We start from the raw sequence: 16,605 nt of genomic DNA, 5'->3' as shown, positions 1-16,605 counted from the left end.
AAAAACATGCTTTCATACTATGCTATGAAGATCCAAGCCATAGTCAGCTTTAAAATATTAGAAGACTAACATCAGAGGAATTTTATAGTCACAATCCTATATCAAGCTTAGCAAAACCTCTAATCTCCACATTAAAAGGCAGTAAATGATACAAACTGCCATTCAATGATAGCGCACTTTTACTATTATTATTGATAACAATAATCATAGTAATAGTATTTGTTAAGCAATTACTATGTGTCAAGCACTGGACTAGGAGTTAGGGTAGATACATGGGGCTCACAGTCTAAGTAAGAATGAGGACAGGTAATGAATCCCCATTTTGCAGACAAGGGACCTGAGGCACAGAGAGGTGAAGTGACTTGCCCAAAATCACACAACAGACAAGTGATGGAGCTGTAATTAGAAACCAAGTTTTCTGACTCCCCACAGGGGCCATGACGCTCCTTCTCTTTTAAGTAACAAAGAAACTTTTGTAGTATGCTGAAACTACTGAGGAAGCCATTTTTGACTTTTATCTCTTTTTCAGTACCCTAATTGTGACTCGTCACAATTAAGTCACATTTACATGAACCATTCATGCAAATAATACCATCAATTAGTTAACTGCACTGAGATGTAATGATAATGGGCTATTCTTACTAATACTGAATTACAAGTTTTTGAACTTGAAAATTATCTGTCTTGAATGTATAATGATTCTCCTCTGGTTACCTGGGAAGTAAACCGCTATCTTTTTGGAGGTGAATTAGGTCTACTATACTGTTTAACTGTTCTTCTAATTAACTAATTCATTCATTCACTCAGTAGTCTTTATTGAGCTCTATGTGCAGAGCACTGTACTAAGCGCTTGGAATGTACAATTCAGCAACAGGTAGAGACAATCCCTGCCCATTGACGGGCTTACAGTCTAATGATACTCTATGTCTTTAAATAATTATTGTCTCAAAGTGAGCATCTTAAGGTTCCAGATAAATTTACTTACTTTCCCATTAGGCCTAACGTCGACAACAAAATCACCCAAACAAAAAGATCAGCTCTCTTTAACAATGAAGTGAAAACTTTATCCACCCACTTAAAACAGTTCAGCCTGAAAATACAGTCACATAAATCATAATAATTATGGCATATACAGTAATGAATGGTTATTCACTGGTGGAAAGATTCCTAATTAGGATTTTTTTTCCTCTCAGAGTAAGATTTTAAATATTCTCTAATCACTACAATCGATTTTACTATTGCAAAACAGAAATGGGTAGCTATAACACTTGGGTAAATTTATTTTGCAGCCTCTGAAATCATTTAGTGTTAAACTGAACACAAAAGAGGTAGAGAAAAATGAAAAAAAGGTCACAACAGGACAATGTAACTAACTCTCAACTACACAGATGTTATTAGCATGTAATGGCACCAAATATGAAAAATATACAATTTACTCTGAAGACTCTCAAATATAAAATTCCAAATAGCTTGTAAAGCTTCAATCCAGCATTACATTCTACAGCCTACACCACCCTCAAGCATTACCACAAGTTATGAATAATCTTTACTGGGTTTTATTTACCAGATCACTCTTGTATTCCAAGTAAGATTACAATAACAGTAACATTTCTGAGAGCTTAAGCAACATTGCGTGATAACACAGAGCATGCATATTTTTGCTTCTTGTGTCAGCCCTTCACTCAACTGAAAACTTCAGAAAATGTTATATTTACTCTTTCTTCATTTGCTTTTAGAAAAAAAGTGATATAGTGAACCTGCGTCACACATTGTTTAATTACCATCATAAAAAATTATCTTTTTGTACAGTAAACTGTTACAGACTGATCAGTCACAATCAACAATTTCTAGATCATCTAATAAATAGAGAAAAGGCAAGATCAAGTTAAGTCACTGAAGACTGTCGAGACAAAAAGCTAGATCCCAAAATGTGAAAAATCTTATGAGTACAAAGGTATGTATATGGCTTTTTTCCCTTTTACAAACCATTGAAAAAAAATTTGAAAAAAAAAGGAAATCCTACAAAGATTTTCTCAGTTGGTAAAATTATTTCTCATTGTAGTACTTTTAAAATACCCAATACAACTTTTTGCATAGTCATTTTGATTGACTGATGTTCTTAAGAGAATGCAATTACATCTAAAAATACCTAGAAACATGTCCCCATTCCTTCTTAGCTTATTAATCAAACCATGGTTGTGAGGTTTTCTTCAAAGTAGAATTCTTATTTTAATTCACATGCTCTCAGAGAACTGTAAAAAATGTTTTTAAGAATATTCTGTCATATTTATAGTACAATGACCCTTTAATATCACTAATATCCTATCAAAAATATGAAAGGTGATGCAGAAAAATGCATACTAAGGTGATATTTAAAAAAACAGTTTTCTTTTTAGATAATCCACATTTAACACCATACACACTAAATGAAATATCTGATGAGACAGACGAAAGTACTATGTATAGAGCCTCAAAGGCAAACATGTACTGCAATTGATATCTTAGATTAAGGTTTAATTCTGAGTATGAATCCTGATTGAAGGTGAAATTAAATATAAGAAACAAAAGTTTTTCCTGTATCAAAGAAATAAAATTTTTAGTTTAAAAAAATTGACCTTTTAGTTTTACCTGTAATCAAAGAACTTTATATCTACGATAAATTTCTAACAATAAATATTTCTTTCCCAAAAATACTTGACCTCATAACTATCATCGTGAAATTATTTTACTATACTCAAAAAAAAAAAATCTACCCAATGGAGGAACATCAATTGCAGTTGGGTTGATTTTTGCTTACACAGCCCCCAAAAAGGCTTTCAGCACAAAACAAACCCTCCTTTATGTACAGACCTTCATAAGATTCTATCTCCTTGTCTCCATTGTCTAGGGAAAACAAAACAAAAACAAAACAAAAGAGGGAACCAAAGCACAGGGGTTAAAAACAACAGAAATTTATAGAGGCACAGTTTGCTGCATCTTTTTTTTTTAAAAAAAATAGGTGGATATTTAAATTCAGCCTCCAACAATTGGAGAATTAAAAACGTATTTAGAAAAATGGAATACCAAAACGGTATTTTGTCCCCATAACTCTGAAGGGCCTTTCATTAAAGAGAAAAATATTTTTTGTTCTGGAGCCCCATTCAACCAAAGTTTGAGAGCATTGGAAATAGACAGTGCCCCATGCATCTTTTAAACTAATTTTTACCTGCTTCTGGTACTCCAGATTTGAGAGGGCTCACCATAGTTGGGCATCAGCTAATTATCCTCTGCTGTTGTGTGAAAATTAGTTTGTCTAGTTACTAACAAATTCATACAACTATCAACGATTAACTCATTTTACTCATTGCAGTAAAAGTTTATCAACAAACCTCTCACCTAAAACTTTTCACTGATGTCTCTGGGAATTAAATATTCTCATGCAATTGACTTTTGAAAATCATAGAAAAAAACTGGGGAGATTCTGCTAACTAGCAAATGTCTTTGGTCTTACAATATAAAATTGGTATAATAAAATACAATACAATCCATTCCAAAGGAAGCACTTTTCCAAGCATAAAGGAAATATGAGAAATCTTTTATTCACCTCAGGAATCCATGGGCACTGCCTAAACCACATAATTTGAGATAAAACTTACTTCTATCCAATGGCCCCTTTGGAGGAAGCTGTGGTAGCTGCCGACCCCTGCGTCCTGCCACCGGAGTGCTCGATGGGCTTGTTTGGACAGACCCAGTTCGAGGATGAGACCTGGGAGATATATAAAGGAAAACCCCACCATTAACATCCATCCTTGTTCATCTACTAGCCAGATGAATAAATTAGATTTTCTTGATTAATTTAGTCCTCTATTAGCTGATTTAGAGCTATTTTCAGAAGCTCTTTCCAAAAGAAAAAGGATAAAATTCAGATAAACACCTCCGCAAAAGTCATCTGTGTGTGTTGATGCATATATACGTAGATATGCACACAACCCTCGCTCTAAAATGATCTTTTTCTGATTTTTGTTTTTAATGATCAAACTTAAATGAACTTTTATACTTCTGAAATATTTCTTTTCTAATCTCTCTTTTCTGGCTTTATCCAGCTCTTAGTAATACAAAATAACCATTAACTGTAAAATGACTCATGAAATAACAATAAAACAATGATCACATTAAAATGGGTTCAGAAAAAAAAATAGTGGTTAATATGCAAAGTTAATATCAGTTTGAAGAAACTTTAAAAAGGAAAATAGTTGCATTGAACATCATTATGATGGTTATTCCCTAAATGGCATCTAATGAATACAAAGAGTTGCTCATTCTGCAAAAGAACATGATAGTTATGAGATGCTTTATGGAAGAATTTACCCTGGGCTCCTGATAAATGAAAAATCACAAAATGAATGCCGTTAAGAACAGTCAATAAACAAATTACAATGGTAGCCACACACTATTATATCCACAGAATATAAATAGTGTGTTGACACTGAAAGGGTTAGTATCTACTACTACTGGTGATCAGTCTAGAATGGAAGGAGTTACCAATTAATCACTGGAAAAATAAAATGGTGTGTTGGTGGGGCACAGGGAAGTTAGTCTCGTGGATTGATCTTTCACCTCGATAAGGCAGGGGAAGGAGGGGCAGATCTTCCAGTCATTAATGAAGGCATCGACCTCATGAGGTTTGTGTCAGGACGTTCAGTGGATCGGGAGCGGGAGTTGATCCGCTCTAGCACTGGCCGTTGTTCTGTTGATCTGGATCTTTGATATGGCTGTCTATCTGCTGCTTCACAATTCCTGTAATGTTAGTCAAAAGGCAGCTCAGTTGATCTTTAGCCCTTCTGCTGATAATCGATTATGATGCATCATATTGGTTTTGGAAAAACGGCATTAGGGAAATTATGGAACATGTAATAAAGAAGCTGCCATTTTGGAATACAACACTTTGAAAGACTGAGTTATTAGATAATAAACCAAATTCTGCTCTCGGTTAGAAATCAGCCTCTCTCACTGAAGACATAAGTAAAAGCAAAATTGGATTTATTATTTATCATTTTGTCCAACAGGTCAAAGCTGGGCAACATAGTTGGCAGTCAACAGTCCAACAGTATTTTTGTCTTTTTCTTCATTTTTTCAGATTTTAATATATGCAAAACCTTGAACAGCTAAAGCAATTAATCAGTATATGAACCCACCTAATAGAAATGTCATTTTTTTCTTAAAAGTCCAATTTCAGAATCAAATTCAAATGAACAAGCTACAGGGCAGCCATTGCAAAGAGATTACTGAAGTTTGAGGGAAGTGAAATGATTTGTACTCTATACTGTACTACCATTCCAAATTGATAGTCACTCCCTATAGTTTTGGTTCTAGAATAATACATCTAAAGACTTAATGCAATGTAGAGTATAGGAGAGTGACAAAGAAATGTGGAAAATAGATGTCAGAAAAGCATTTTATTGGTATTTCACTACTGTCATGGGGATTAAATGGTTACTAGGAATTAAGCAGCAGCTTTATTCTGAACCATTATATCTTAACTTTAAAAGTAACTTTGATAAGCAGGGCACATAGATCTAGAAATATTAATAAGCAAAAATTAATAAAAATAAGTTTAATTTTGAGTCTCTGAAGGGATCCTCAGATTCATTTTTATCATGAAGATGGTTGAATAAAGTGCCTACCTGATGATTGAATTATAAATAAAAAAGTTCAACTAATTTTAAAAAGAACTGAATAAAGATAGTTTTCCAATGAGGAGGGTTGGAGCCATTCATATAGTATTTCCGAAGTACTTGTTTGAGGAACAGATTGGTTTTCTTTAGAGAGGCTCACTATAGTCAATGCTTACATAAAATTCATTTCAGTATGCAGTAACTTAATCTTACAATTAAAATGCCCATAGACTTGTTCTGAATAGGTCAACTGTAATTTTGAGATTCTTAACTACTTTTACAATAAAAAACAAAAGGAAATAGAAAATTATGGCATTTGTTAGGCACTTAGTATGTGGCAGGCACTATACTAAGGGTTAGGGTGGATACAAGCAAATTGGGTTGGATACAGTACCTGTCCCACATGGGGCAATCTCAATCTCCATTTTACAGAGGAGGTAACCGAGGCCCAGAGACGTGAACCAACTTGCTCAAAGTCACACAGAAAACAAGTGTCGGAGCCGGGATTAGAAATCATGACCTTGTGACTCCCAGGCCCATGCTTTATCCATTATGCCATGCTGCTTGAATCTTGAGCATAATGAGAGGTCATAAAGGATACTGTTTTAAGTGAACTGTTTAGATGTTCAAAACTGCAGTTAAGTGCCTATGTCCTAACCTATAGCAAAGATATTTCCTTTCAAACCTATGCTGTATGGTTGAATAAGTCACCTATGTTCTCATAGCAAAGTTCACAATATATTATTTAAAAGCAAATCCCTCATAAGAAAAATGAAATTTCTCAGTCGTCTGGTAAATTTCACCATTTATTGGTTGATAGACCTGGGTAAACATTATTAGTAAATTTAGCACTCTCAAATCGTCAACAATTGTCATGATGCATGTCTTTACTTTAGGCAGAGCACTGAACTAGGGATTTGGGACACACAACAAAGAAGTAATAAACCCATGCCTGCCTTCAAATAGCATGCAATCTAATGGGGGAGCCAAGCAAATGTCAATTTCCTTAGATGCAATTAATGGATCAGAGAAAGAGAGTAGCTGCAAATGTCAAAAACACAAGTACACTAAATGATAAATTAGCAAATAGAATTTGTCACAAATTTAAAATGGAGGTATTAGACAATAATCCCCTCAAGCTGTGACTTGTACTTCTATATCCTCTCCCAATATCTAGTTATATTATAGACACAGCTGGAACTTAATAATCAATAATACAATTGGTGCTGCTGTAACATATTTTCTCTAAGCTTTTCGGTTAAAACACTATTAAGGAATTAGAGAATGTGATCCAACTTCATGAGCCTGAAAGGGTATTCTAAACTGCTGCTGTGTTAGAAGAAACAGCTTGGGCCTGTGAAAGGGTATATATCAGTTATTTAAGTGGTACATTGAATGGCTGCACTCTATCCAATATTTTAATTCTGTCTTGTGCAATGCCATCCCATTGACTACCTCCTTTGATAGCATACTACTGAATAGACTATTTGAGGATCCAGGGATTAATATTTTTCTCTTGAAATAACTATTAATTTGCCTTCTACTTGGAGTTTACAGCTGCAGAGAAGTCATGGACTGCATTTTGGATTCTATTTTTAAGCAACTGCCTGAAATGCTGGCAGTCCCCAAAGTGATACTGTTTCAGTTACAGTGGCACAGATGATCATCCCATTCAGGGCTACAAATCTTTTTTATCAGAATAGTAATAATAATATTATGATAATAATAACAATAGTTAAGTGCTTACTATTTACACAGGTCCATCAACCAATAGATGGTGAAATTTACCAGAGGACTTACCGACCAGGTAATCTTGTATATACCCTAGTGCTCATTATAATACTTGGCAAATAGACACAGTCCCTATCAGAGCTGGTAGAGCCTGTCTACTTGTTTTGTTTTGCTGTCTTTCTCCCCACTTCTAGACTGTGAACCCATTGTTGGGTAGGGATTGTCTCTGTTGCTGAATTGTACTTCCTAAGCGCTTAGTACAGTGCTCTGCACACAGTAAGCGTTCAATAAATACTACTGAATGAATGAATGAATTCAAACCCAGGTCCTCTGACTCCCAAGCCTGTGGCCTTCCAACTAGGATACATTCTTTCCAGGCAATGCTCACTAGTGTGTAAGGGAGCATTTTCAAAGTAAAATAATCCAAAACAATTCTTTTACCACAACCATAATAGAAAAGTATGATATACACATAGAATGTTTTTAAGATCTTTCCCTGATAATCATGAGCACATATGTGGTGAAATAATTCAAACAAAAATTCCAAATAGATTTCATGGTACCAAATAAATTTCATAGTTACCTAGTATGAAGAATCAAATCTTTTTGAAAAATGTATGTGCTGCTTTCTTTTTTTTTTTTTTTAATAAAGTCTTTCAGACACTGAGCAAGTAAGATTTCCTATCTTATCAGTCAACCAATGGCATTTATTGGCCATTTTACTGTGTGCAAAATAATGTATTAATTGCTTGGGACAATACAGTACAGTAAAGATTATAGACAATAGGGATCTTGCAGTCTAGAGGGTGATGCAGACAAAGTAAATTACAGATATTTACTCAGAAGTGCTGTGGGGCAAATATAATAATAGTAATAATAACAGCAATAATGGTATTTGTTAAGCACTTACTATGCACCAGGCACTGTTCTAATGGATACCAACAAATTTGGTTGGACAGAGTCCCTGTTTCACATGGGAGTCACAGTTTTAATCCCCATTTACCAGATGAGGGAACTCAGGTTCAGAGAAGTGAAGTGACTTGACCAAGGACACAAAGCAGACAAGTGGCAGAGAAGGGATTAGGAGATTAGGACTCAGGTCCTTCTGACTCCCCAGCATGGACTCTGTTAGGCCATGCTGCTTCTCAAGTGCTTAAGGGGAAAGATCCAAGTAAATAAGTGATACAGAAAGGAGATGGAGTAGGGGAAATGAGGGCTTGGTTGGGGAAGGCCTCTTGGGGGAGAACCTGGGAGGGGATGGGGGAAATATCAAATATCTAGGGCACTGACCCTTCCCTGTCAATTATATACCCACTTGATTCCCAAGTTCAGTACTAGCTTCCCCATAGCAGCAGCAGCTAAAGTGGCATTCCGAGCAGGAAGTAACTTGGTAAGTCTATCACGGCACTGTCCAGATAAAAGCTCACTTCCTGGACTTCTTTCTTCTGCGCCTGCTTACTTGCTCCCATTTTAATTTCAATGCTGTCTTCCCACAGACCTATCAGATTATCAGTTATAATGCTCTTAGAACCTCCCGCCTACTTCATATCTTAGTGTTTGTTTGCTAGCTATATCTATTAAGTACAAAGTGTCTTCCCTCATTAACTCTACCTTTCCAATAATAATTTATGGTACTTGTTAAGCGCTTACTATGTGCCAAACACTGTGGAAGATACAAGTTAATCACATTAGACTCAGTGCCTGTCTCACTTGGGGCTCACACTCTAAATCCCCATTTTACAGATGAGGTAACTGAGGCCCAAAGCAGTTAAGTGACTTTCCCAAGGTCATATAGCAGACAAGCGGCAGAGCCAGGACTAGAACCCAGGTCCTTGTGACCCCCAGGCCCACGTTCTATCCACAAAGCCATGGTTAGAGACTATATCAAGAATGGTTTTCTTTTTAATATGTGGGGAATTCTACGCTTAACTTTCTTGGAGCTCATCTTTGGGGGCTTTGAGAGGTTTCTTTTGCCTATTATCTATCCAAACGAAACCAAGGACTTGATGCCTGTGGAGAGATGTGGTTGAGTCATCCTGCCTCTCAGTCAATTGTATTTATTTAGCATTTTACTATGTGCAGAGCACTGTACTAAGCACTTGGAAGAATATAACAGAGTAGGAAGACAAATTCCCTGGCCACAATGAGCTCACGGTCTAGAAGGACTGTAGACTCTGTAGACTGTACAGTACGATGGCATTTCTCTCCCAGTGTCACCACAGGGGACCTGCCAGGCAGAAGACACAGCAACTATGCCCTAAGACTTTGGTTGTGCCTCTCCATTGAGCTGCCATGCGGAACATAAAGGCAGCTTTCAACTTTCAGCCAAAAGTTGGTAATATTGCAACTGTTGGGCTTTAACTGGTATGCCACTGTGGGGAAGAGCCTGAAAATTGCTCCGTCAGCTGTAATGAACAGTTGTTCTTACAATTTTTATTATATTCTTATTATTTCATTGGTAGGTTGCTTTATTGTTTTATCTTCTCAACCTCCCCTTGTGAGTTTATTGTCAAAGTCCCCCTGGTCCCCTCCCTCATTATTCGTAGACTGTGAAATCCACCCTGGCCAGAGACTGTGCCTGAATGGTCATGCTTGAATCACCCACTGGGCTTACTGGAGATTCCCAACAAAAACGGTCAAATGAAAAGTAATAGACAAACCCACAAACATTAATCTGGTTATTATGAGTAAGGATGTAGTAAGAACCTTATTATTATTATAAGAATATAATGAATAAAATCAATAGGTTTTTTCTTATGGCAGAAAATAATTCTGACATCCTGAATCAAACTATTTTTTTATAATAAATAAATATGAAGGAGCATCCGGTATTATTTTATTTCCAGTATCTATAAACCCTCACAAACTTCCTCGAATTTTGGAAAAAGTATCTGTCTAACAAATGTTATGTTACAAAGTCAAATAAAGACTGATAGTTGGCCCAAAATTTATGATCACAATATAAGATTAAATCAAGTACAAAAATTAAGAATGAAATAGATGTTTAAGTAAAACAAATCTTTGTAACATTTTTCCAAGATTTCAGCCTTCATTACCCCAAATATTACATTTTATGCATTTCAAACAGATTAAAGAAACAAGGATCAAAATGTGCAAACTCATGTAAAATTATGAAATAGTGTCATTAAATAGTTCTATTGTGCTACTAAAACATACCCGGAACATTATTTTAATCTCTGTACATCTATCAACCTGCCATTTTTCTAAAAAGAACAAAAAGAACTAAATATCATAACAATTTCACTTCTCAGATTTTTTTTTCTCTTCTCTACTACTAGATGTACTTTTCTGTTAAGTTCTAAGTATCTCACAACTACCTCTGTGACTTAATAAACGAGAATCTCTGTAAACTGCATTTTGAGCCAATCAAGCTGAATTTAGCTGAAATATTGACAAGTTAACAATGTCCACGGTGACGAATACGGGAAGGTAAGTACTATAGAACAATTATTTTCAATCTGCCCCTCCCACTGTCCCCTGTGATCGGTTCCCCAGATAGGAGCTGAGTGATGGGCAAAGCTGCCTATCGAGTGGATGAGATCACTGGAGTTTGGTGGAGGAGTGTGTGTGTTGGGGGGAAAAGGGTGGGTGGAGTGAGGTGTTTTCTCCTCTTACAAGGCTGGTGAAACTTCAATACCCTTTGAAGTCAGATAATGAACTGCAAACAAGTGGAAGGAAGAGCAGAAAATGTTATTTTTTCCTGATTGCCTGCAAAAAGCCATGCAGCATTTTTCCTTGCTGGGACCTGGGTGGGAGAGATGGGGTAAGGCAAGCAGATAATACTCTGGAAACAAATGGGGAGGAAGAAGAATATATTTTCTTCTGCTTCACATGAATCTCCTTGCAAAACCTGGGCAGGACCCTCATCCAACCTGCCTTCCAAATCCCTTCTCCATTAGAAATGCGGAAACAGAGTCTTAGTACTCAGCCTGAGAATGGAAAGAGTTGCTTTGATAAGCTTTGAAAATGCTCAGCTTTGGGGGTTTCAACAGACAGGAGGATCTCAGCCCATCAAAGCAACACTTACGTTGCTTAAAATTTAGCAAAGAATCCAGTTCTTTTTAATGTCCTTAAATTACAGCATCTTTAAATGAAACTAAACAATAACATTCGGGCTCCAGCAATCCTAGATATGTAAGTTAGTACTGAATGTTAGTACAGAGGCTGGGAAGAGTTAGGTGAGACAAGGAAGTAGCACAGAGAAAGCAGGATTTGAGGAAACAGGTAGGAGGCTGACAAGTTATAGGAGGCCTGAGGTAGTGGTAGCAGCCTGGAATCATATAAACAGATGGAAAAGCAATATGGCCAAGGGAAAAGAGCACAGGCCTGGGAGACAGAGAAACTGGGTTCAAATCCTGGATCTGCCAATTGCTTGTTGTGTGACCTTGGGCAAGGCACTTAACTTCTCTTTTGCCTCTACTCTCTTGTTCTCCCTCCTACTTGACTGTGAGCCCCATGCAGGACAAGGACTGACTCCAATTTAAGTTATATATACCCCAGTACTTAGAATGGTGTTTGATGCATAGTATACACTTAACAAATACCATAAAAATAAAAAAAAATTAAAAATCTGTGCAGGCAGGGTCCCTGTCTAATTCCTACTTGATTCTTTCCCAGCACTTAGTTCAGTGCTCTGCACATGATAAATGCTCAATAAATACTACTACTACATGCGTAACAAAACCCACAGTGTGTCCCATCCATGGTCAAACACTAGGATTCATTATTGAAGGACTTAGCTAGTAGACCTTAAATGTCTTCAAAACTGTTGCTACCCTACCAATTCCTAACGAAATAGTTTTTCTATTTTCTTGCCACGCACTCAGCCAACTGATTTGTAATACTGCTCAAGCAAAGTAGGTGCTATCCCGTTCACTGTATTTCATCTCTAAAAAGAAATCGATATTTTAAAAATTGCTTCTAACCTAAATGAACTTTTTCTAACCTTTCATATATAGGCTATAAAATAATACTGAAAATTATTAGGCATTCTCTATTCTTTGGTAACTGTAACTAGGAACAATCCGATTTAACAGCGCATCTTTATTGATGATGATAATAAAGGGATTTTTTAGTGATATTTGTTAAGCATTTACTATTTGTCAGGAATTGTACTAAGCACACAAGCTAATCAGGCTGGACACAGTCCATATCACACAAGAGAGTCTATCTTAGTTCCCATTTTACAGATGAGTGAACTGAGGCACAGAGAAGTTAAGTGAATTGCCCAAGTTCACATACAAGTGGAGGAGTCAGAATTAGATTCCAGGTCCTCTGTCTCCCAGGTTCATGCTATTTCCATTAGGGCACACCGCCTCTCTGAATTAATGATGGTGAAAGTTGTGATCATGAGATAATGGGAAATACTACACTTATTCAATTTATGAGGTGAACTAATGGGAAGGTTTCTATAATTCAATACCTCTCCAAAACAAAAATCTAAAAGTAATTTAAATATATGAAATGAGTATTGAGAAGTTGTATATACATTCTGGCATATAAACAACAATAAACTCTTTTCATTTAGAAATGCAAGATCTTAATAATGATTGAAATGGTTTTGTACGTTTTCTTTTCTTTTTTTTCCAGAAAGAAAAAAGAAAGGAACTATCCCTCTTCCATTTGATATCCCCCAGAGGAAAAGGGACCATGTCTAAATTCCACCTGTGTATTCTCTCCCAGGGTATAGTATGACTCCCCAAAATCAGTATATGCTTAATAAATACTACTACTACTTAGAATGCACTGCTCATAGAAGGTGCTAAAATTAGTTATAACTATTAATATTAATAATGGTGAAAGTTATAATAATGGGAAAGAGACATAACTATTTATGAGGTGGACTAATGGGAAGGTTTCCATAATTTAATTCCACCCCAAAAAACAGCCAAAAACTTAAAAGCAATTTAAATGTAAGAAAGAAACTAACAATAAGTGCCATAGCAACTGAAACTCTAGATGCACTCTCCTAATGCCCTTAGTATAGTGCTCTGCACATAGTAAGCGCTCAATAAATACCATTGATTGACTGATTGATGGAGAGAACAAGACAAGTATATCATTTCTTTAGCCACATGAGGAGTGAGATAGTTGGGAGAAATGATTAGATCCTAACTGTCTGGTCACCATCTTTGAATCATAAATCATGTATTTCCAATCAGGCAATTTAACTATACAGAGTTGCAGAATTAAATTTAACCAGAGATTTAGTAATCAGTTCAATATTTACATACATTTTATATGAACTGAAAGTCCTAGATTCTGTTCCCTCTTCCCTGACTGTAACTCCCTCCCACTACACACCCAGGAGATGATTTCCTCTCCCCATCTTCAATGCCATACTAAAATCAAATCAATCAATATTTATTGAGCACCTATGTGCAGAGCAGTGTACTTTGGAAAGTGCAACAAAGAGTTGGTAAGGTATGATCCCTGCCCACAAGGATTTCCTATTCCTAATCCAGTTTAATGTCGGTCTCCCCCTGTAGACTGTAAGTAACTTGAGGACAGATTGCATCTACCAACTCTATGGTATCGTCTTAGTAAGTGCTTTGCCCACAGTAAGTGCTCAACAAATACTATTGATCAAAAGACCTTAGAGTAGAAGAATGTTTAAATAAGTATTAAGCTGTTATGAATAACCTAGTGCTTAAGCAATGCACAGCTAAATTCATAGTCAATGTAGTGGGGAAGGTGAATAAGGGAAATAAAGGGGTTAGTGTGGGAAAGCTTCTTTGAGGAGATGTGATTTAATAAGGCTTTGAAGGTGGGAAGAATGGTGGGCCATTAGCTAAGAAGTGGGAAGGAGATCAGGTCTGAAGAAGGATGTGGTCCAGGAGTTGGTGGACAGATAAATAGAATCAAGGTGAAGTAGAGGTTGGTGATAGAAGAGCAAAGTGTGCAGGTTGGGTTTTAGGAGGAGAGAAGCAAGGTTAGTTAGGAGGAATATTGCTGATTGAATGCTTTAACATCAATGTAAAAAGTTTGTGTTTAATGCAAAGGTGGCTGGGCAACCACTGGAGGTTTGGGGGAGTTGGGAGACATGGACTAAGCTTTTTTTTTTTTTAGAAAAATGATTTGGGCAGAAATATGGGCTGGAGAGGAGATAGGATGCAGAGAGATCACGGAGGAGATCACCGAGTAGTTGCAGTGGGAAATGATTAGTGCTTATGATTGGTCTGGGAGCAGTTTAGAGGACATAGTAGAGAGGAAGCATCTAGAGATTCTAGAGATGTTGTGAAAATAGAACTAGCAGAATTTCATGACAGAGTGAATGTGTGGGTAGAATGAGAGAGATGAGTTGAGGATAATGCCAAGCTTACAGGTTTGTGAAACTTGGAGGATGCTGGTGTTGTCTACAGAGATGGGAAAGTTGAGAGGAAGATAGGGATTGGGTGGGAAAATGGTGAGTTCTGTTTTGGACATGTTAAGTTTGAGGTTTCAGTGAGACATCCAAGTAGACATCTTGACGGGAAGAGGAAATGAAAGTCTGCATGGAAGAGAGTTCAGAGCTGGAGAGCAAGTGTAGATACCTCACCAAAGGAGTTTGGAAAGAAATGGTAATAGGGAAATAGGATAATAATTGGAGGTTGGGGTCTTAGAAAAGGGGAGATACATGGGTAAGTTTGAAAAACAGTCAGGAAGGAGCCACGGAAAGTGAGCAGTTAAAGATGGAGGTCAGGGAGGGGGGCAATTGCTTTGATAAGGTAAGAAGCACAGGGATCAGAAGCACAGTTGGAGGGGATAGAATCTGAGAGAAGGAAAAAGACCTCCTCTTGAGATATTGCTGGGAAGGATGGGAGAGTTAGAGGGGGCTGGAAAAGGAAGGGACAGAGAAACTGGGAAGATTTTAGGGAGACCATGCTTTACTACTTTATCACCCCATCTATTTCCCTCCCATCTGCATCATCTGTGCACCCTGTACACTTGAGTCCTCATGCCCTCAACATTCAGGCACTAATCCTACCTCCTCTCCCTAGCCCATCTTGACTAAATGTACATATTTTTAGAATCTAGCTTCTCTACCTGTAAATTATATTAGTGTCTTTCACCCCTGTTAGACTGTAAGCAAGAATCTGGTTTAATAACTCTATTTGAACTCTGTCAAGTATTTACTAAAGTGCTCAGCAGAGTTGAAAGCTCAATAAATACTATTGAATTTATATGCCAGTGACATTCATTCAATCATATTTCAATAGTATTCAATAGTATATATTGAACATTTACTATGTGCAGAGCACTGTACTCAGCACTTGAAATGTACAATTCAACAACAGAGACAATCCCTGCCCAATGACGGGCTTTAATTGCTTACTGTGTGCAAAGCACTTGGGAGAGCACATAATACACATTCTCTGCCTACAACAAGTTTATAGTCTAGATGAGGAGAAATATATTAATATACATAAATAAATAAATTACAGATATAAACAGATATATGTATGTGTGTTGTGGGGATGGGAGGGAGGATGAATGAAAGGAACAAGTCAGAGTGGCAGAAGGGAGTGGGAGAAGAAGAGAGGAGGGCTTAGCCAGGGACAGCTTCTTGGAGGAGATGTGCCTTCAATAAGGCTTTGAAGTAGGGGGAGAGTCTGATATGAGGAGGGAGGGTGTTTCAGGCCACAGGTAGGATGTGGGCGAGAAGTTGGCAGTGAGATATATGAGATCGAGGTACAGTGAGAAGGTTAGCATTAGAGAGATGAAGTGTGTGGGCTGGGCTGTATTAGAAAAGTAGTGAGGTGAGGTAGAAGGGAGAAAGGTGATTAAGTATTTTAAAGCCAATGATGAGGAGTTCTTGTGTGATATTCATTCATTCAATAGTATTTATTGAGCGCTTACTATGTGCAGAGCACTGTACTAAGCGCTTGGAATGTACAAGTCGGCAACAGATAGAGACAGTCCCTGCCCTTTGACGGGTTTACAGTCTAATCGGGGGAGACAGGCAGACAAGAACAATGGCAATAAACAGAGTCAAGGGGAAGAACATCTCATAAAAACAATGGCAACTAAATAGAATCAGGGTGATGTACATCTCATTAAACAAAATAAACAAAATAAATAGGGTGATAAAGATATATACAGTCGAGCGGACGAGTACAGTGCTGAGGGGGTAGGAGGGGAGAGGTGGAGGAGGAGAGAGAAAGGGGGAGAAGAGGGTTTAGCTGCCGAGAGGTGAAGGGGGGGTAGAGGGAGCAGAGGG

General features: G+C 37.2%; 1 protein-coding gene across 34 annotated transcripts in view; it reads right to left on the bottom strand.

Annotated features, from left to right (window-relative positions):
• The window catches only part of RIMS2 (regulating synaptic membrane exocytosis 2), a 695,597-nt gene that overhangs the window by 234,969 nt on the left and 444,023 nt on the right, over nucleotides 1-16,605 (bottom strand). For 21 of the 34 annotated variants that reach the window (XM_039911826.1, XM_039911823.1, XM_039911824.1 and 18 more), the window contains 2 exons: nucleotides 4,597-4,776; nucleotides 3,636-3,745 (listed from right to left, as the gene is read on the bottom strand). In XM_039911826.1, coding sequence (XP_039767760.1) covers nucleotides 3,636-3,745; nucleotides 4,597-4,776 — 290 coding nt within the window. Of the gene's footprint in view, nucleotides 1-2,850; nucleotides 2,884-3,635; nucleotides 3,746-4,596; nucleotides 4,777-16,605 lie in introns of all 34 variants that reach the window. The other 13 variants (XM_029062326.2, XM_039911827.1, XM_039911830.1 and 10 more) reach the window with 3 other exon arrangements.

Source organism: Ornithorhynchus anatinus, chromosome 4 (assembly GCF_004115215.2).
Source record: "Ornithorhynchus anatinus isolate Pmale09 chromosome 4, mOrnAna1.pri.v4, whole genome shotgun sequence".
In the NCBI taxonomy this organism is placed as follows: Eukaryota; Metazoa; Chordata; class Mammalia; order Monotremata; family Ornithorhynchidae; genus Ornithorhynchus; species Ornithorhynchus anatinus.
Note: the sequence above shows the minus strand (reverse complement) of the source record. Positions and strands in the feature narration are given on the sequence as shown.